The sequence below is a fragment of the Anopheles gambiae genome, chromosome 2, assembly GCF_943734735.2.
Source record: "Anopheles gambiae chromosome 2, idAnoGambNW_F1_1, whole genome shotgun sequence".
NCBI lineage: Eukaryota > Metazoa > Arthropoda > Insecta > Diptera > Culicidae > Anopheles > Anopheles gambiae.
Genome location: NC_064601.1, coordinates 111455609 through 111476416, shown reverse-complemented (window position 1 = coordinate 111476416; position 20808 = coordinate 111455609). Strand labels below are relative to the sequence as shown.

The window sequence follows — 20808 nt, the reverse complement described above, 5'->3', positions numbered from 1 at the left end:
AGCAACCGAAATACATCCTTGTTCTGTTCTTGTCGGAGTATTGTGCAATGCTGCTGCTTCTTGTTGATTTAATCTCAGATACAGCTCCAACATGGTCGAGATGCCCAGAACAAAGCTGATTCGTTTCTCAGAAGTTGCCCTTTTTCGTAGATTACAGAGCAAAAAACAGCCCACACACGAACACATACATACACACAATCTGTATAGATCCAACTAACACTCTCAACCTGCACGGCGACCTCGAAAGCGTGTGGATTCCAGCGCCACCACTGCCACTTCTTCTTATCTGTTCTGCTTTTTTCTTTTAATTTTTATTGCAACCCCTTTTGGCCCCGACGCCTTTGTGCTTGTGCGAATTGTTATTATATCCCGCAGGATACTCTCGATCGGACGCTGCTATTGGTGCGGCAAATCCCGACCGTGCCAATGCGCAGCAGCTTTTTTTTTTGCTCCAACCAACCACGAGATGATTTATGTCCATCTGCGGGACCGGGGCTCTCGGTTTGCGATTTATTATGCTGCGAGAGTTGCGAAACATCCACGCGATTTGGTATGGGCGGGCTGGAGACGGTAAAACGCAGGCGAATCGTTGTGGTGAGGCGAAAAGGATAGAGTTGGATAAATTAAATTACCTTCGTGCTGTTGGTAAGACTCTCGTAGAGAGTTGGAAGCAGTAAAATGAAATTTACAAAAAAGAATATTCCCCAGAATTGACTCGCACAAAGGTCGTTAAAGAGTTGAACATTTTTTTAACTTTTTTCCGTTGTTGATAAGATAAATAGTGAAAAGTGGATGAAACAACACGCACACAGACACTAACTGTCAACAATGATGAGAACTTTGTAAACTGTATTACAAAGTGTAATTTCAGGCAAATTCTCATCAAACCACACACTCCGCAGGGGCGAACACTACAAGAGGGAGATGAGAAGACGAGTTAAGAAACAGTTTAACTAAGTAAAACAAGTGAATGATGAAAAAAAAAACAACATAAATGCCAGTGAGAAGATGCCAAGCGCCATAAGCAACGTGCGGTCACATGAAACCGACAAGAAAAAATGTACACCACTAACAAGCATCCTTTACCCGAAACCACTCCGGACGGTTGCTCACTCACTCACCCTGGCTGGCAAACTTGTCGCTTTCCATTTAACTTTCGCTTCGGGGCCAAGAGAGAGGGTCATCCTTGCAAGGGGGGAAAAGTTTACATCACCCGCACCAAATGTGCAACAACCCTATGCTCTTGCCGTATGCCCTATGGTGTATGGGAGGGAACAAAATGAAATGGAGTCTGACGGCAAGTTTCGAGGAATTTCAAGATCCCACGGGAGCAGTTACTTTTGTTTCTTCTTGATGCAGGGAGAGGCACAGGCCGTCGTTTGAGTGGTTTTTCCTACTTCTCGACGCTCTGAAGGTCGAACACTTTTTGACGCCGCATCATGACGGAAAAAGGGACGTCCAGCTACGTAGATGTGGGTCTGTGTCATCTGCACTTCACATTAGAAGGTGTTCCAAGGGATAGGGCATATGACACAGAAGTTCCAAAAGTATATTTCGAAGTAATCGGTAGAGTTTTCCGCACGTACCACTCGAGATGGAACGTTTGTTGTTTGCAAGAAGCTGGCGAGATACTAGGTCATGATTTTTATTTGCAGTTCCATCTATAAGTTGTTTTAGCAGGAAGGTTCTATGTGTACAAAATGGCTCTTTTCATTAGTTCTTCACACGGACGCGGTTTACGTGCAACGCTAAAAGCGTCAGGAGTTCAGAAGAATACGAGTAGAGCTGCAAAACGAGAACCTTTTTACAGCGAACAGCTCTTTGTGTGCGATGACCTTCCAATTATTACATCACTGTGGACAATAGAGTTCCAGATGATGCTGAAAAATCCGATCTTCCACATGGAGGGAAATCCTGCAAATAGCGCCGAATGTGAATCCAGAAGTTCCTACACCACTAACCTCTGTCACTAAGTAAAACGGTCCTTAGATTTTAGCTCTATGAATTCCTCTCTCGTTTTGTGGAAAGATCTTTAGCTATTCCCCATCTGTTCGGAATAAACCAAACATCTTGCAGAGAACAACAGTGGTTCCACCACAACTATGCACATTGGCATCAGGACAAATTAAATCTTGAAACAAGCAGCTTGAATAGATGTGCTTCCTTCCTTTCCTTCTCGAAACTAAAGCAAACGGTTGTCCAGTGGCAAACTTTACACGAGTGCGCCATTTCGCGCTAATTGATTCCTGTTGGCGAAATTTTTAAGTTTCACCTAAAATCTCGTCCCATCTAAAGTGCCTCCAGCACTCACAGCCTATCTCTTTCCATTTAGTCCAATCATATGATCTTAATGTTAAATGGATTTGATTCTACCACCAGCCCTTCCTACCCACTTACATCACCCACGTTCTGAGAGCAAACCGAATCAAGCGGGTCGTGAATGTTTGGTGAAAACTTTGGCACAAGAATTTGTGTTGAAATTTTCTATTACATCGCCCAAAACAAGATGCCGGGTGAAACTTCAGGACCACCCGTGCCTTCCACACAGGAAGCCGGCCGCTGTGCCGGACTTGGACTTCCATTCCGTCCACTTATCTTGCCAAGCGGATCGGTGCCTGGTCGCTCTGCAACTTACTTAGGCACTGGCACGGGAACTTTTGCAGGAAGTTGTCGAATTTGTTTGCCTCACCAATTCAACATGCGCCCGCCAAAATGGAAAGGCCGAAAGGAAGTTTCGGATCTGCATTTTAAGCTGTTCGGAGTAACTTTCGCTCGACCAGAGCCCGGAAGCTGCACGCATTAGCACACGAACCGCCGCATAGTGAGCGTGCTGTAGATATTTTGGACGGTATTTTCGTATTCAGCGCGCGCAAGAACGTACATCTGTGTTCCATTCTGGGCTGGGAAAAACTGGACCCGACATACCTTTTCCTGTGGCGAAATGTTTTTTTTTTAAAATAAAAACAAAGCAAAGAAAAACCAAACAGCCATCTAATGAAACGTGCAAACAAAAACATCCAATCCAGGCACTGAAAACATGGCGAACAACTGTTGCAGAGGCGCGCTTGTTCTGTCAAACTTGTTCGTCGACGGTATTTAGCACAACATTAGCGCTAGCACTAGCAAGCAAGCCCACACATATATACACACGAAGGCACAGCCTCACACGTAATGAGTGGGGATTATGTTTGCGCAACGAACCTGTGAATAGGATTATGTTTCAAGCGGAAAAAGTTTATTCATTTGCCCGTCCGGGGTTTGAAATTGGATCCATCTATGATCCATTCCAGCCGGCGCTCCATGTACCCAGCTCTCGTTAGAACTGATGAAACTTTTTGATTATTAACCCGAGCTAGAACCTTGCTTCACAGTGAACACCCGCCCCGTTCGCCGCCCGGTTTTCCTCCGGTGTCCGGTTGCCGTTCGATTTTTAATAAATGAGAATTTAAACAAGCCACACAAAAAATATCAACACATAAAGCTGAAGCATCCTATTCATTACAGCACCAGCGCGCTGCCAACTGGAACTGCGACAGAATGTTTTCCCTTTGCAAAAAAAAGGATGGAAGGGCTTTCAACCTCCTCTGAAGGAGAGCGAGACACCCTGCTGCCAGCAGAAGATGTGAAAATAATGCAAATGGCTGCTGCTTCTCACCGGCAGCACCACTGCAGTGCTGAAAACTTTTCCCTCAATCACTACACAACACGCTACACGCTAACTACATCGACATCAAAGCAGTGGAAAGAATCAAATCAGCTCCACCAGGCATGGCAGTGAGCTGGAGCAGTGAAGCGTTGTAAACGAGACGACGGGAACGATGGCGAAAAGGAGACACGTTTGCTTGTTTACGACAGCAATTATCGAAATCCTGCTCATCCCGCCGGAAACTTGTGCCTGCGCCACGGATCCGGCAGTTTGATCCTGCATTTTGATCAACTTGGCCCACCCATCGGGCGGGAAATTGCACCCTGCTGCTAGGCGACTAAAAAGTTTCTAGAGCCCATGAGCAGCCCCATGGTACCCATGTTCGTTACCCCCGTGGCCTTCGGGGAGTGCTTAAACCGAAGAATGTTTGCCACGGGACCCTTGTCGAACTGGCGCGTTGTCGGTGTGTTGACTCAAGACCTCCTTCTCCGGCTCTTAGCAAAGAAAGGATGGAAGGGTTCGAAAGAAACGATTGCCATATTGTGTTGTCGTAAGATGCTTTTTGGGTGTGTCGGCAGGGCACAACAAAAAAAAAAAGAAGAACGACATCGTTCAACTGACAGACAAGCAGTCGTGTGCTGGTTTAGCGTGGCGCGGGCGTAGAGATAAGTTTGTAATTAAAATTGCAATTATTAACGTCAATAAGGGCCTTGCCTGGCGCCCCTCTCAAAATCTCGCGTTCAGTGGAACTTTCTCCCATCGCAAAAGTCCCATTTGCCGCCCAGCTGTTGATGGTGTTGGATAGATGTAGCGTTGCGAAGAAAATTGCATTTCAATTTCATAAAAGTGGATTTGCTTTATCCGTCACCATCTATCGCGCATCATGCTGTAACCAGCTATTACAAAAATGCTATAGAAACGGGTTGTTACAAGTCATCTCGTTCATCGTTTCTCATCACCGTCAGAAACATCCGTTTCGGTTGCAGTTTGCAGGATGGGGAACGTTTTCAAACCCATCCCTCGGCAAGCAAATGGAGCAGAGCAAAAAGGCATTTACAAAATACCCATCATGACCTTGCGCTGTGACCCGGAGAGCTCACCTTTTTCCAATCCTGATGTGGCCCCATCCAACCCGATGCTTGTTGTTTGAAGGATTCGCAGCGAAGCAGATATGCCAGCTAAGCATTTTTGCAAACCCAAACCCACGTTCGCTGCCAGAAAAAAACGCAAGAAATGCCACACTAGAGAAACAGTCGTTGGGCAGAACGTGACTAATCTGGGTGCCAGAACAGCACCAGCCCATGTGTGTTTGAAGGACGGGTTGCCCTTGCGATAATGTTCATCGTTCTTAGACACCACCGTAAGCACGCGGCTGGCCTTCTCCCGTGCGCGATCGATCAGCCCCTTTGGTATACATGAAAGGGACCATCGGGGAGCCATGGGATGGCTAAAGATGCTCCAGTTGCGATACAACACCCTCTCCACGGTGCCAACGCAAACCGTAGCAGTAGTGCAGTGAAACATGACCGCACCAAGGGATGAAATTTCGGTGCAGGATCCGTTTCTAATCGGCGCAACGGTTTCGCTAATGCTGGAATAATTACCACTATCGCTGGCGTGTGCGGTGGTGTGATATGCATTACTCTCGCCATGCTCGAGAAAGAAACAGGATCAGGATTGATTCGTAGATTCGAAGGATGCATCCTGCCGATCAAGAGTATCCTCGGCATGGCAGCGTAATGCGAAATTGGTGCTTTGGGCTGCGCTTTGCCATAGAGATGATATTTGGCTTATTCATTTGAAGTAGGTGCGGTACATGGTACGCTGAGGAAACTTTGCACATTTCCAGTCATGTTTGAGTTACACACAGCTCGCACTACTTGGAAAACATTTCAATTCGCTCATGCCGAATACCATTGTAGCGACCATAATCATTTGGCTTTGGTGCCGTGACCAGGATTAGACTACATTTCGTGTAATAATTTGCAGATTTATACCTATTCAGTAGAAATGAATGGATTTTCAAAATAAGCTTCCTCTGTAGAGTTGTCCTTCTAGGAAATGCACAAGAAACGGCGTCTCATCTTATACAGAAACAAATATGAATCAACCGTACCAAACCGTAAGATATCAAAATCGCAAATAAAAATCTAAATCACCTCATCACACGCCGACACACCATTCAAGTCCGACAATATCTTAGAGCTTAAGGCGGGTGTTTAGTAGCGTACACCAAACGCATAGACCGAACCGGAACGAAGCGCGTGGGTTGTATTCAAGCTGACTTCAATCTTCAGGAAATCTCGCAAAAAAAACAACCTTCCGTAAATGTGCGGCCCACCGCAAATAAAGCAACTTTCCCATAAATTTGTGGCCCATCGCAAAAAGTGACGCACTTCTTGGGTTTAATACTCTTCACGGAAGTGGACTGATTTAAGCTATCTTTGCAGCAGTCAATACTAAATCTTCTAACCAAATCCCAATCTCTACAGTTCTGTGGAAATTTTACGAAAAAAAGATGATAAAGCAAATACGAGACGCTTTTCTGCTTTTGTTCACTTTATTGCACAACAAAGCTCCCAATCAGTGGTGCGGCAAAGCATCAACATTTTCACTTTACGCAAAAATTTGCCCTATCTCTCGCTCTTATTCTCCATCTCCAATAAAGAATCATTTCCTTCACAGCGGGCGATCGGTCGGACGAACGCCGGCCGACAATCGGACCCCAAAAATAATCCTTATCGAATCAATAACTTTGCATTTAACGAAGCAAAAAGGGGACAAACAAAACCGGCTTCCCCGACCACCGGTGTTGGGATGGGCGAATAAACCAGTGACCAAAACGGCCCAATATGCTACGGGGGCTGATTTGCAAAGTACACTTCATGGGGTGGTTCATATTCCTAGGTTCAATCCCTTCAATTACCGAGCGATCGAGTGAGAGGAGCAAACGGTGGAAAAAGCGGGGGGCAGGCAGCAAAGGGAGAAAGTAAATAATAATGGCGACGACACACGCGCAGACACACATACACAGGGCAGTACCACAGATGGTCGTGCAAAAGCTCCCGGTTCCGACGCAGCCCTCGGTTTTGGCTTTTTGTTCTAGTCTATGAATATTCAGCAGCCATCTGTTAGCAAAGGGCTGCCCGGAGGAGGAGTGGAAGGATGAAGACATGAACGCTCCACGACCAGCTGTTCTGCAAAACCTGCGTGATCCGTTGGTAGACTTTTTTTAGGTCGCACTGTCGGTTGCGATGATCCGAGCAGGCGAGTTCGATGTCGAGCACCATGCAGAGGGAAATTGGATGGAAATTCGAAACCCGACAACGCAAATCATTTTCGGCAGCGAGCGGGGAAGGAAAGCAAGAACAACGGGAAACAGGACGAAACCGCCAAACCGACCGACCGTAATAAGGCGTTGGCGTAAAGGTTCGAGCCGTTGGCTAGTAGAGTAGGATGGATTTAGCCAGCCGGTGTTTGTGTGCAATTTCGATAATTCCGTGCCCTCGTACATCCAAACAGCAAACGATGCACATAAAGATAACAACAACTTGCAGCAAGAAATAAAGGGAAACAAGAAAGAAAAACACAAACAACACTCGCGTCTGCACACAAAGCACATTGCACTGGTTCTGGTAAGCGATGGAAAAGAACGGAAAAAAGGATGTAACAAAACTGTAAGCTGCATACAACCATACACACACAACACAATCTTAGGGATGGTTTGGTTTCGAGCTTAAAACCTGTCCCTGTGCAGCACCTTTTCCCCGGTACGATTTGCATCGGGTGGTTTTTCTTCATTGTGGTGCATTTTTTGCCTTTCCTCCTATGCTGTCCTCTGTTACTTTTGTTATTGCACGTTTCTGCAAACTGCAATATCCTTTTATTTCGTCCTTTTCATTTTTTCTTTATTTTTTTCAAACGAACTGCTTGTGGGACTGCCTTAGCAACACGAGCGCACACGCTAAGTGTGCAGTAATCTAGCCAATGCAATTGCATTTAAATGGTGAGATGTTTTCATGCCGGCTGTTTTTTGGGCTGTACCGTTTTAGTCTTTTCTTTTTTGTTCGAAACACATTAAGATAAGGATAGAATACTTGGTGTGCTTTTACATGAGCGGTCAAAAGGAGGATCATTTTGGAATGGGGAGGGTTTACGTTAAATTTATTCTCCTTTCCTTTTGCTATTTTGCTATTTTTGTGTGCTGCTAGCCGTGGAATAGGGATATAATCTCCGCTTGCCGCGGGGATTTCCATGCTATTAGCATATGCTGCTTCATTTAATTTTAGGTTTTGGGTCCTAGGGACAGATGGTAATTTGTGCGTTAAGACAAAAATTAAAGAAGGAGCCTCGATTTTTTGAACAATTTACTTATCAAGAGCATACAATGTCTTTAAATAATAATTATACTTCATTCGATATGTGCTTTTGTAAGCTTCGTGTATGTATAAAATCATTGCCCCATTATTATTAATTCTTACCACGCATGAGCTTCAATCACACCTTATATGAGCAATAGCGCGAGGTTACGCTTGGAGTACACCTGGAAGTCCTTGAAAATGGTTAGATCATAAAAAAGTGTATCCACATTCATGGAAGCATTCGTCATACTCACTGTCCAATCGCTAAGCTTAAGGCAAACAAACGGAGCGGTGTAGCAGAAACCGCTGAGAAATCGTCAATACCTTAGCTATATCCGCTGCTGCAGGCGACGTCATATGCATTTAAACCCAGCCTTATAGAGTCATCGCACAGTAATGCCGTGTAGCGCATGCAAACGAAGCTCTTTCCTCGATCTTAAACTCCACACCCTTAAGATCTAGCCTGGAGTATGGAGGGGGAAGGTGGATGGCAAATAACTAAGTTTATCAAAAGCTCCCAATGGCCATAGAGACGGTAATCTCGTTCTCGGTTGGAACAATGGAAAGTCTGGGAACAGTTTTGCCCTTTTGGTGGAATCGACCGATAGAGGAAACATGCACAGCAACATGCACAATCAAGCATCGCACCGACGGGTTGCAATATGTCGAGGTGTGTTGTTTTGTGTGATGTAGGAAAATTATTGTAGATATTGTGTGGTGAGATGTAGCAGAATGATTTGTATCATTATTATATAAGCATAGCTATGGGCACTCGTATTCTAAAATTAATATCCAGCCATATCAGAATATAGAGCAAATAACTTTTGATATTACAACCATCGGCATGAGCATGTTCCAACGTAATTGTTTCTACATAAATCAGTAAGACTGAAATGTAATCTAATTCCAATGATTTATCTTATTTTGTCATAAAGGTGACCCAAGAACCAAGACATAACGCAGATCCTATCAATTCAATTCCTTACGAATGTTCTTGCCAGGTTTAGCCATTTACGTATTTCGCGACATAAAGAAATCTCCTCTCCATCCTCCACAAATCACCACTACTATCCAACAACTTCAAACTTGGCTGTTGCTAGTGAAGAGGAGTCTCAGCCTCATTATACAAACCATCGGCATCGGCCTGTGCGATGAATACACAAGGTAACTACGAATCACTGTCGATACCATCTCATCATCGCAACGCAACAGAAGAGACACAGCGAACGGCAAATCGCGACTCAATCACGAACGGGGAGTTAGTCATCGCCTGATCTTCCTGAAGTTCGTCCCCATCCACCGTCGGTGCGTGGGACGACGTTGGGGAGTTTCAAGTGAGCTTTTAGCATACTATATATATATTGAAGACGTCGAATCGGGCAAACGACTGGCGCACATAACAGTACAATCAAACTTGAGAAATCGAAAGGAGTCCTACGCCGAAGAGTCGTTTGGTGTTTGGACGATGAAATACGAATTGGGAGTTGGGAGACTTCTGGGAAATGGGAGAGGAGCGAACGAGCGAGCGAGGTACACGGGTGAAATAACACACAAAAGCATAAGTTAAGGATCCATTGTTTGAGTTGACTCTGTTAGTCCACTGCCATCAGAGTCCATTGTACTGCTCCATAGCCGATTGGTTGTTTCTAGGAGGAGCAGCAGCAGAAGATGGAACAGGGAGCAGCAACGTTCGTATGGATGCAATTTATGCTTCTTTGGCGGATTAATAATGAGACCGGAGTGTGTTTCGTGACCCGAGCACGTCGTCGTGCCTTCTCCCTTCTCCCCTCCCAGCGTGGAATCACGCCGTGGCCGTGTTCGGAAGAGGATGGATGTGTTCATCGGGGCACGAAACTGGGTCGTCTTTCGGTGGTGGCGCTAATCCTTGCGATTGCGGCAAGATTTATCACCGTACGCGACAGAATCGTCCCGAAGGTTAAAGGCCGGGTCACTTGAGGGGGGTTTGGTCGTTCCACCATACTAGCTTCTACTACTGCTGGGTCCGCTCTTTTTGCATGTGAGGCATCATAATTACACGGCATTGTGCATAATTGTTTAATGTTGGAGAAGTGAAAAGAAATTGGCAACCGAAGCTCATTTCACACGCCATTGCGCGCTTGTGGCGCGGCAGATCGGCTATATTCGATCGATAATGGCCGCCGGTTGGGCAGGGTAAATGAAACCATTTTGGGATGGGTTAAAAGCAGTGCCATGTTGGTAGTTTGACACGTGGATGATAAATTTCATATCTAGGCAAGCTTGAACAGAATTGGAATAAAGCAATAACTAACCGCTCCGTAGCATGTCCATTTTTAAAGCAGTGTTGCAGATACTCTTTCCAAAACTGATGTGCCTCCCGATTTGAGCGAAGCACCAACATAACCCATATAGAGAGTCCGTAACAGACTTTGGTGCCGAAACATTCAATGCGACATTACGCCATTGTTTAGTTTTGTTTTATGAAGCAAGTAGCAATCTTTTATTTCGATTGCCCTGTACCACCATGTCACAACGGCGAGGACATTGAGAGAGGTACATTGTATGACAAGAGCTTCTCTTGAAATACGAAGCTTGTTTTTTTGGGGGAGCAATACCGTCATGTCTTCGAGGACATGGTACCTCAGCACGCTTACCCATCGGCCAACTTCCACTCCAGTGGGTGGAATTTCAATTTGGTTGACTGAATTTAGATTGAGAATAAATAGAACGAAGGCATGTGTCGTTTTCCCGGGTGTGCCGGGTGTGAGTGACACTATAATGGAGCGTTGCGTATGTCATGTTATATATTGTTTTTTTTTGTTTGTGCTTTTCTCTACTTTTTCCAAACTCACTTTTTCTCTGTTTCAAGCTGTCAAGCATGTTGGATCGGGCGAGGAGGAAAAATCTAACATCAAACATTAGACAGAGTGTGCAGGGTTTCATCTGAAACGTTTTTTTTTTTTCATTCTGCAACTGTCAACGGACTGTCGCTTTTAGTTAGATATGGGTTGCAGTTGCGAAGGGATGCGAAGGACACTATAGTTCCACAGCAGATACTTCAACAGTAAACCACGTTGGTACTGCAGTACGGGTTTAGCGTAGTATTGACAGCGCGGTAAGATTGTACGGTGGTGATAAGACTGTAGGGTCGTCGCTGCCCAACGCTTATCATATGCAGGGAAGCGTATATAATTTCCACTTCACACAGCACGCAGGCAAGGCGAAAAGAAGAAAAAACAACAACAACAACAAAGTGCTACACGTTAAATAATGATCGTTTTATCGTGGGCCATCTGTTTTCGCCAAGATTTATGGACGTACCAGCATCGTAAACTTATTTCACGCCCCATTCTTCAAACGGCTGCCCATCAACCATCAACAACAGCATCGCATCAAGCAACGGCTCATGCAAATTTGCAGAAAACAAAACCTTAACCGTAATGAGCAACTTAAGTTGCAGGTGGTATTGGTATCGCGGAGCAGTGAGTAGCAACCCACGAGTACCCACTTATTGCCAAGGAAACCGAGCAGCAGCGTTGTTGCACCTTAATGAGATGGATTTTGCTTTCAATATTTTTCGTCGAAATCAAGACAACCCGGGCTGGGGACGTCCGTAGCGCTTCCTTACTTCTATCGCAATGAAAGAACCTTAATTGCGATGAAATTGCTTTCCACGTAGAGCTAGCACATTTTTGTAACAGTGTGCTAGACCGTACGCATCAAAACAAAGAGCCTTCCGTCTTTGTGTGGGTAATTAAAAGCTGGTGGCGGGCTGTACAGTTGGTACCAGCATGTCTCTAATTATATCAATGTTAATAGCAATTCAATTAGCGTACTACTTAAAAGATTACTTTTTGGCGAGTTAATGGTAATGCGATCACGATTCAACGATTCGAATGAGGTTGATGAGAGAGCTTTCGATGGCGCTGTGGTACATTGGAAGCAGTTTCAAATAAATGATTTTTTTTGCAAGCTCCCATAGAAGTATTATAGCATTGGGGCAAATTACAACTGAGCTACACATATTCCAAAAGGCAAGAACAAAAAATGTCTTTCGTAACATGAAGTGTGAAAACGGGCTTCATGACGAAGTTGAAGGTCTTCTTCCCGGATATTCGGCGACATTAAAATCCAACAAACATACATCGAAGCCTTTTCCCATCAAAATTACCAACAGTTCAAGATGCCCTGTGTGAATTTGCCATATACATTTGTAATAGTTATGAAGCCATATTTTTGTTATTAAATAGCATTGTTTTTGGTTCCCCAAACATCGCTTTCAGGTGGCCAATCATCATATGGTTACGTTCAAACGTTGCTCACACGATTAGGCTGTTTAGCCCTCAAAGCTTACTGAGAGCTTCCCATTCAACCCGTTGGGCGTTCAATTCCCAGAAAACTATATTTGCTCATAGTTTCCCGCAGTTTATTATAAGTTAACAGGCATCAACATAGTTTTCTTCCTTTATCCTTACCTCTTGAATCGTAGTAATCATCTTCGTCCTCGTACTTTTCGCCCTTCACCTGATGGTGGCTGCTGAAGCTGCTGCTAGCAACCAGCACTACCAGCAGCGTAAGCAGAAATCCTTTCGCCGGCACCATTGTGTGTTTTTAGAGAGCCGTGCCCTCTCCCCCACTCACACGCGCGCACACTCACTCACACAAAGCACTTCAGCTTCTGCTAGGAAGCGCAGAGACACACACAACCCACTCTTCGCGCGACACTGCAGACACACACAAAGAAATTGATTGATCTTTCACTGCAGCACCACTACTGTTTTTCTTCTAGGTATTGTAGTATTTGCACGATGATTGCCTTTGCACTATCTCTGTAAGTAATTAAATCAATAAGGGATTGAATTGCGCGTCGCAATTTCGCAGAAAACTACGATTACTCTACTTCTTCCCTAAGTGTGTTGAACACACTATTACTTCATGGTTTTCGAGCAGAAGAAGGACCGCTGTAATGGCCGACACAAAACGAGATGTACTGCCGGCACTGTTAATTTATCTAGCGGTTTTTGATGGATGCTTATCCTCTTAGTCACAGACAAAAACAAAAAAAACCCCACCAACTCACTCACTTCTCACCCTTTCCCACCCCACAACGATGGCCGTTGGGAAAACAAATGGAGCGGGAAAGGATTTTAATCAGCAAAAGTACACACGACACACAGCACAATACAATCGCCTGCCAAACACAATGCTTCACAGAGAAACTGGTGGCAGCGTGTCTGCCGTGTGTGACTGTGTGCGCTTCGCCTGTTTTTCAATGCTTACTACAATCCCCGCAAACAAACAAAAAGACACACATATATACACCCTCCTGGATCAGCAGCAACGTACACAATAGGCACAGAACACACACGAAAAAAATGCACACATCAAAGTAACAACATTGTGGCTGGCTGGTGCGCCTGTCGCGTATGCAATCCTTCGCTCGCTAGCGACAGGACCAAAGTACCCAGTGCCACACTTGCGTGCGCGCACACACACTACTACGAGGCGCACCGTGAAGCAGGACGAACGAAGCTCTACACACGACTCGCACGCACACTAGCGCGCGTACAGCGTAACGCGCTGTACGCAATACAAACACAGCGGCACGATGAAGCAGGTGAATTCGATGGTGTAGAATCCTTGAAATTCCTCGAGTTTCTTGCGTACAAGGTATGCGTGTGTAAGTGTGAGTGAATGAGGTTATGATGCTTCTCTTCTATTGCAGTAAGTATTGTTACGGGTTTTTTTTCCTCCGAAAAGTCACACTGAAGGGGTAAGAAAACTTTGCTTCACTTTTCATCATCACGGCCAATTCCTATTTACAATACTTGTTTGTTTTGCACCCAAATCACCAACCCCAAAACGCCAGACACCCATATTACTGCTGGTAAGCGTGTGTTGGTGCATTGCTTCAATCAAACAGACACATCAATTGCACACCCCCTTTCCGAGTTAGCCTTGTTTCCTCGGAGCTCCCCTCGCTGCCTCCGCTGTATTTCGCAACTAGCCGCAGAGCCAGCCGAGTGCATTTTCTTGCCTCACACACTTCCACCCGCCGCGCCAGTTTGTTTCGACAGGGCAAAACAGGTTTCGCTCGCACACAGCCACGAAGGGCCACGAAAAAAAAGCTCTCGAAGAAGAAGCAGCAGCAACCTCTTGGGGCGCAACCACTGTGGATCAAAGCATGCCTTCCCCCCGTACGGCTGGGGTTGATTCTAACGGGAACTGCTCTCAGGAAGGTGGCACACGGGATGAGGATGCTGCTTTCACTTGTTCAGCATGCAATTGAATGGCAAAAAGAAAGAAAGAAAACAACTTGCACCGCTTTCAGTTCCTTGTGAGCAAACGGTGAGCACTCTTGCGACAATGTTGGCAAGGTGTGAATTCACCTTTTACCTGTGGAAAAGGTTCAATGGGTGCTGCGTCGCGAGCGGTTTTGTATCGAAACATCTCGACTGCGAAGGCAAAAAGGAGAACGCCATCAAAGCCCTGTCGAGTGGGCTTTGTGAGGAAGAAACCGGAAATGGTTTCGGAATGAGCAGTGCTGCAACACACGCAAAACATCACAACAATAAGGGGTGGGAGAATGAGAAGAGAAAAAGCCACCCCGAAACAACACTGACACACACGCACACGCGCGCCCAATTTGCTGCAACCACGACGATGAGTCACGCATTAGAACAGAGAGAGGACGTACACAGACAGGATAACACGCACGATTTCGATACAATTTGTGTGTTTTTTCTTCTTTTCGTTTTTCTTTCTTCACACCTTTTCACGTTTTCTCCCTCAAAAGTGCCTCCTTCTTTCGTTTCCTTTGCTGCACACCGTGTGGTGTGGTGTGTATGCAGTCACCCCTGTTTCACGCACAACATTCACCCTTCTTCTCTGCACACCCTTCTTTACACACTTGTCATACACACACACACGCACATAGATACACCGGGGCAGTGTGTATCTTTTTCTTGCTGTGCTGCGATAGCTCGAAAAAGGCACGATTTGTGGGGGGAGGAGGAGACGGTTTGGGGAGTTAAAATTCACACCTGCACAGCACACACACACCTGGTGCAAAAGCTGTCACGCCGTGTTTTTAATTCACCCCCTTTCCACACTCACACATACACACACACACACACTACACACCAATATGCGTTTGACACCTTCGAGGTAGCAGCACCAGCAGCAGCACAAAAACGCGTCAGCGCGACGAAACCCTCGTACCGATTTTGCACTGGGAAAATGCTCGACGGCAGCGACCAACTGAACCGTTTTGGAACCGTGCCGAACCGTGCACACACCGTTGTGCACCACCACCACAGTACGCACGCGTGAATTTCCCTCCCGCCCCCGCCGCTGCTGTCTCACACCCCCGTTCGAACTCCCTTCTAGAGATGACAAACCTTTTTTTTGCTTTTTTTGTCTATCTCTCTCTTCTATGTGTATTACCTTCCCGATCAATTGCTCCGGTGCGTGTACGACAGCGACACGACGGAGCTGCGTAAAATCTTGGCAACGAATAACCCACGGTACAAGGGAAAGGGAGAAAAGTGCGTTTGGACGTGTTGTCCGGATAGTCGAACCGGCACGGATAAACGAGGATATTTATCTCTTTCTCTATCTCTTTTTTCCCACCCCTGACAAATGGGGGTTGATGCTCGCCCAGCATAAACCAGGTGAGATCAGGCAAGCATCGCGGAAGCCATGCTTGCTGTTCAATTCGTAGTGCGGGAGGTGCAGCCGTACATTTTTCATTCACTTTTGAAGCATTTCCTTCCTGTATTCGTCAAAATTCTCGTTTTATTATAATTGTACATGTCTGTGTGCAATAATGTACATTACTTATAATACGTAGAAAATTCAATTGCAACGGAATAACTCTAAACTATCACTCTACTGCCCCCTTTCAAACAGTAAAATCGTACGGTTTGAAGCTCTCCCGAAAGTTTTTCACCATCTCGTCCTCCTCCTCCTTGGTGCAGTTACACTGCCGCCAGTCCGCCTTCTCCTCGCAGTTGAGCAAATTGTCCGCGCAGATAATTTCCCGCCCAAAGTGCAGCGGGAAGCCTTTCATCTGGCGCGTCAGCATCACCGTATCGTCCGGCAGTTCCGCCACAAAGTACGGTCCCCTTTCCGGCAGATCGCTGGGCGCGGTTAGCTTCGGTACCTTCTCCAGCTGCACACTGTACTCCTCGCCCTTGTCCTCCAGTACGTGCTGTATCTTCCACGCCACGTTGTCGTCGATGCCGATGGCGTTGATCTGCAGATGGCCCGTCTTAAAGTTGCGCTCGTAAAAGAACACCTTCTGGTCCCGATCGGCGTAAAACTGGACCAACGCTTGCTTGAACCGTACCAGCTCGGCCCACTGCGGTTCCGAGAGCAGCGCAGCGCACTGGATGTGCGTGATGGACAGTATCAGGATGTGCGTTTCGGTGATGGGGCCTTTCGCCAGGGCGAGATAGAAATGGTCACCGACCGATATGATCAAATGCTTCTCGATGCTGCCCGCCGACAGGCAGAACCAACACGTTTCCTGATCGAACGTCGGTCGGCCGCGCTTCTGATTGTTCTGCTGGTGCTGGTTGGGATCGTTGCTGCGCCGTTTGTTCCGTCGATTGTCGTCCGGCGTGCTCATGTCGTAGAAGTACTGATCGTCGCGCTTTTCCTCCGTGTTGGTAGTGCCACTTTCCGTCAGCAGGGACAGGTTTTGGTAGGGGGATGGAATTTCATCTGTCGTTTTCTGTATCAGCTCCAGCACGCGCATCTTCTCGACCGGCGTTATGCTCAGGGCGTAAATATGCTTCTTCTTTTCCGGATTGCCGAAAGATGCCAGCCCGACAAACCGGGTTGCCAGCTCCATTTGAGTGTTTTTGTCCGGAAGGTTGCTAAAATGGAAACCGTAATTAAAAATTTGTTCCAAATATTTTTAAAATCAACCTTCCTTCCACTTACCGGTACGGTGGAGATTCGTAAAACTCGTCATTCATGCCACAGAAATGGTACCGCGGTTTGACGGCATTTGCCAGCCAGGAGACCAGCTTGCAGCTTTCCTTCACCTTCTCCTGCATACCGAAAGGCCACTGTGACGTGAGCAGTATATCGATGCCCCTGAAATCTCCCATGTTGGCCTTGCTCGCCAAACACGAGTCACGGACCGCGATGGCGTCGGCTTTGCTGTACGTCCACTCATTGCTGCCGGTTTCCTGTGCATTTCCGCTGAGGTAAGCGATTTTAAGCCCACCGGAAGTGGTGTAAACGCCACGCTTACCCAGATAGCTTAGATTTGTACAGATATCACCATCCTGGGTGTCGGCATAATACTGAGCAAGCTCCTTGCGTGTCGGGCCAAGTATGTAAACTGGCGCTGCAACTGCAAAGAGTAGCAATGGTAAACAACAAACAATCGATTGGTGGTATTTACAACGTTGCCTACCTGTTTTTATATTCCTTTTGTACTCTTGCAACACCTCCACCTCAGGGTTGGTGCCGAAAAAGTCACCAACACACAGCACCAAATCGAACGGGCCGCTCTTTTTGTTTACGTTTTCAATGCGCGCGAAAAACGATTTCAGCCTTCCCCGTACGTCGCCACAAACTAACCTACAAAGAGCGTACACATAAAATCGAAAGTCTCACAGCATCTTTACAAAGATATTCCACACAACTTACAGCTTTAATTTTTGCTCCATTTCGGTAAAATATCCGGGAAAGCGAACCGTTTGCTTTCGCGAAACAAAACAATTCTGGAAACGGGGCAATTGACAGCGCACGCTGCGATGGAGCGAAGATTTGCTTGACAAAAATAGCCTTGGAAAATTTTCTTTAGACCACATTTGAAACGAATTTCATATTTTTTCAAATGACAATACGTTTTATTTTATTTTCGTTACAGATCGGTTGTACTTTTTAATTTAATTTACTTAAATCGAGCATAAATAAGTCAGGTATTTAATGAATGCGTATTATCCTATCATTATTCATTATTTAATGTTCTCATTTCTTCCGTTGTTTGTTCTGTCGCTGCAGAAGATGTTAACTCATAGCTATAGGACGTTCGATAATCAATCGCTTGCGCCTTAAATATATAATTACAAGGATATTCCAACGCCAGATGAAACTTTAAATTTGGTTTCAGCGCTGTTGTTGGCTCATCCGGCAAGTCTTGCCACTTTGTAAGCTGGAAAGCATATCCCAGCAGCTCCAGGTATCCGTTTACGCTTAGCTTCTGGCCATTGCACACAATTTCTCCATCCTTATCATTGGTGCAGTTTATTTCTATAGCCGGCTCAGTATTCATTGGAGATATTGCTTCTTCTGTATACCTGTCTGCTGCTTCTGTTTGTGAATCGTATGTTTGCTCTGCGGTGGCGCTTTGATTGGTGTAATATTCGCTCACAGTTTCCTCAAGCTCCGGAGAAGTCGTCACATAGGAGCTTTCCTCTTTTTGATTCACTCCTGTGCCGTAAGAAAGCATTTCACTTTCCAATCCATCATATGGGGCTAATGAAGCCGGATTCACGTACGGTTCACTCGCGGGATAATGGTCAGGAGAGTCAGTGATACCTTCAGTACTGTACGCATCAACATTCGATTCAGTTCCATCGTAGTTGATTGTTTCTTCATCATATAGAGTCGTCGTTGGTGGAGTTTGAGTAGCTCTAACCCGATCGGGAATGTCCCAAGCATCATCGTCCCATTCCAAGAAATCGTAACCGGGATGTGACGTTGATCGTGGCTTGTCTGATGACATTTGGTCAGTATCACTATCGGAAGTATATGATCCTGTACTTGATTCATAAGCATACTCTTCAATGGTAGTTAGAGCCTCTCCACTATAAGCAGGAGTAGAATAAATCTGCTCTGCTGGTTCTTCTGAAGCATAAGGTGATTGTGAAGTATCATTGTCATCCAATTCATACGCATAATCATCATAGTCGGGAGTCACATTCATGATCACTGCGTCCTCATCTGATACTGCTTGTGTGGTCGTGGTGGCATAGCTTGCACTTGTCTCTCGAAGCAGCGACAGAGCATCGTCCAGCGGGAGCGGTTGTGTCGTGTCGTAGTACATTGGAATGCTGGAAGTGATCTTCGTGTTGATTGCACTGATCACAGTCGTCGGTTGGGGGAGCAGTGTAGTGGAGTCAATGCTATGCTGCACCTTATACTGCTCTATTATTCTTTCGTGAGGAATGTACTCGCAGCACTGCAGATGTTCGGGAACACAAAGTTCCTTCTCAAAGTTGTAGCTCATCTTGTAGGGACATCTGGAGGGATTTAAAATAAGCTTTAATAAGAAACTGTATTCATTCTAGCCCAGCACAGCCTCTTACTCGTAGCGAATCTGGTAGAAGGAACCGTCAATGTTCGGAACACAGCGATAGTACAGCGTGCAATCCTTCGCCGTACGGAACTGGCCATAAATGAGACACTCGGGGAAATACTCTTTGCTGAAGTTGTGCAGGATCTCCTCCTGGAATCAATAGATTAGAGTTTTACGTCTATTCTATGCGCTTTTAATATAAGATACTCCTGTTTACCTGAGCTTCATAGCACTTATTCGTGGAAGAGCACTTTTGTAGATCAGGATGGAAAAACGTCCCCGGCGGGCATTGATAGACGTACTGGTGGAAGTTGTAGTTGTACTCCTGACATTTGAAGTAGAACGAACAGTTGGAAGGTATGGGGAAAAGTCCTGAAAAAAGTCCACATTTTAATGCATTCGCCTTTAATTAAATCAAGCACAATGCTGTTCTTACCCACACCACTACAATCCGGCACAATGATGTTACAGTTCTGTGACTCATCGTGCACCTTGATCGTGTTCGGTTGATTCAGCGTCTCCCCAATGCAGCGTTTCTCTGTGTCACTGAAAACCTGCAAGTATTTAGCTTATTGGTAGCGTTCGGTCGATCCAATAGGCATCCTTTTGCAACTGATCTTACCGTATTGTCCGGACAGAGACCGATCATTACCCCATCCGGGTGGCATACGTAGTAAAAGTCTCGCCGGCTAAAAGTGTGCAAACCACTGTCTCCGTTGGCACATTTAGTGGACTTTAATGCGGAAGAGAATGGAAGGAAATAACATTTGAAGGATCAACTTAAGCTGTAAAATGCTGTCTCAACTCACATGATCCATAATAACAAGAAACCCTCCACCGGGAAAGTCACGACATTTTTGCTTCAGCTTATCGTAATACTCCAACTTCGAGCAGATCGTCTGTGGGAGTAAGAGATAGATATTATATTCTAACTCAATTTTTACATTCTATTAACATCTTTACCTCCTCACACACTCCAGTTTCGTTGGTCGGAGGCATGATCGTCGTTGCTCCAACCATTTTTGCACAACCAACTAACAGCCCGAGCAAACAAACACTTCTCACCCCGAACATTGCAGCTAATTGTATAATCACAGCAAAAAGTGGACAATTTCAATCAACACAAAAAAACGGCTCCACAAGAAGCGAACGTCCGACCGTGACTGGTTGTCGGTTGTGGTTGCACTTTTCCGAAAAGGCATAACCCACCCGCGCTCGGGGCGTATGTTGTGACTTGATCACATCACTTTTGTTTTTTGTTTGTCTCACACTTTCGGCCACATGTTATGTCGTGCATGAAAAGAGGAGGAGGTTGGAAAATTGTCACGCTTTTCCAACACCCAGCCGACGAAGAACGCTCTGCCTGCACGTACACACTGCGACTGCACGTTCTTTCAGTTCGTTGATCGTGATATCTTTCATCTTTTGGAGAATCGATTTTTATGCATTCTTGATTCATTCTCTTCAAAAAAAAAATGAAAACAAAGAAAAAAACGCGAACC

At 45.7% G+C, this 20808-nt stretch overlaps 2 protein-coding genes across 10 annotated transcripts in view; both read right to left on the bottom strand.

Annotated features, from left to right (window-relative positions):
- LOC4576322 (calsyntenin-1) overlaps positions 1-15592 on the bottom strand; it is an 87871-nt gene extending 72279 nt beyond the window's left edge. Inside the window, exons 1-2 of one of the 9 annotated variants that reach the window (XM_061646607.1) lie at positions 15433-15592; positions 12462-12815 (exon numbers count right to left, since the gene is read on the bottom strand). In XM_061646607.1, the coding sequence (XP_061502591.1) occupies positions 12462-12588 (127 nt within the window). In that variant the 5' untranslated portion in view covers positions 12589-12815; positions 15433-15592. Of the gene's footprint in view, positions 1-12461; positions 12816-14757; positions 14909-15029 lie in introns of those variants that run through there. The other 8 variants (XM_061646608.1, XM_061646604.1, XM_001687998.2 and 5 more) reach the window with 8 other exon arrangements.
- Positions 15593-15762: 170 nt separating this feature from the next.
- LOC1270002 (CWF19-like protein 1 homolog) lies at positions 15763-17741 on the bottom strand. Its single transcript, XM_308657.5, has 4 exons — positions 17653-17741; positions 17417-17583; positions 16936-17353; positions 15763-16868 (listed from the first exon to the last, which is right to left on the bottom strand). Exons 1-4 carry the CDS (start codon positions 17670-17672, stop codon positions 15890-15892), a joined length of 1584 nt encoding a protein of 527 aa, XP_308657.3. The 5' UTR covers positions 17673-17741; the 3' UTR covers positions 15763-15889.
- Between the last annotated feature and the right edge of the window lie 3067 nt (positions 17742-20808).

Bases quoted from the DNA above. Each gene is read 5' to 3' on its own strand.
- LOC1270002 (XM_308657.5), bottom strand. From the start codon at position 17,672: ATGGAGCAAAAATTAAAGCT. The intron at 17,354-17,416 runs GTAGGCAACGTT...TACTCTTTGCAG, and splicing joins CAAAAGGAATATAAAAACAG to TTGCAGCGCCAGTTTACATA. The intron at 16,869-16,935 runs GTAAGTGGAAGG...TTTCCATTTTAG, and splicing joins TACGAATCTCCACCGTACCG to CAACCTTCCGGACAAAAACA.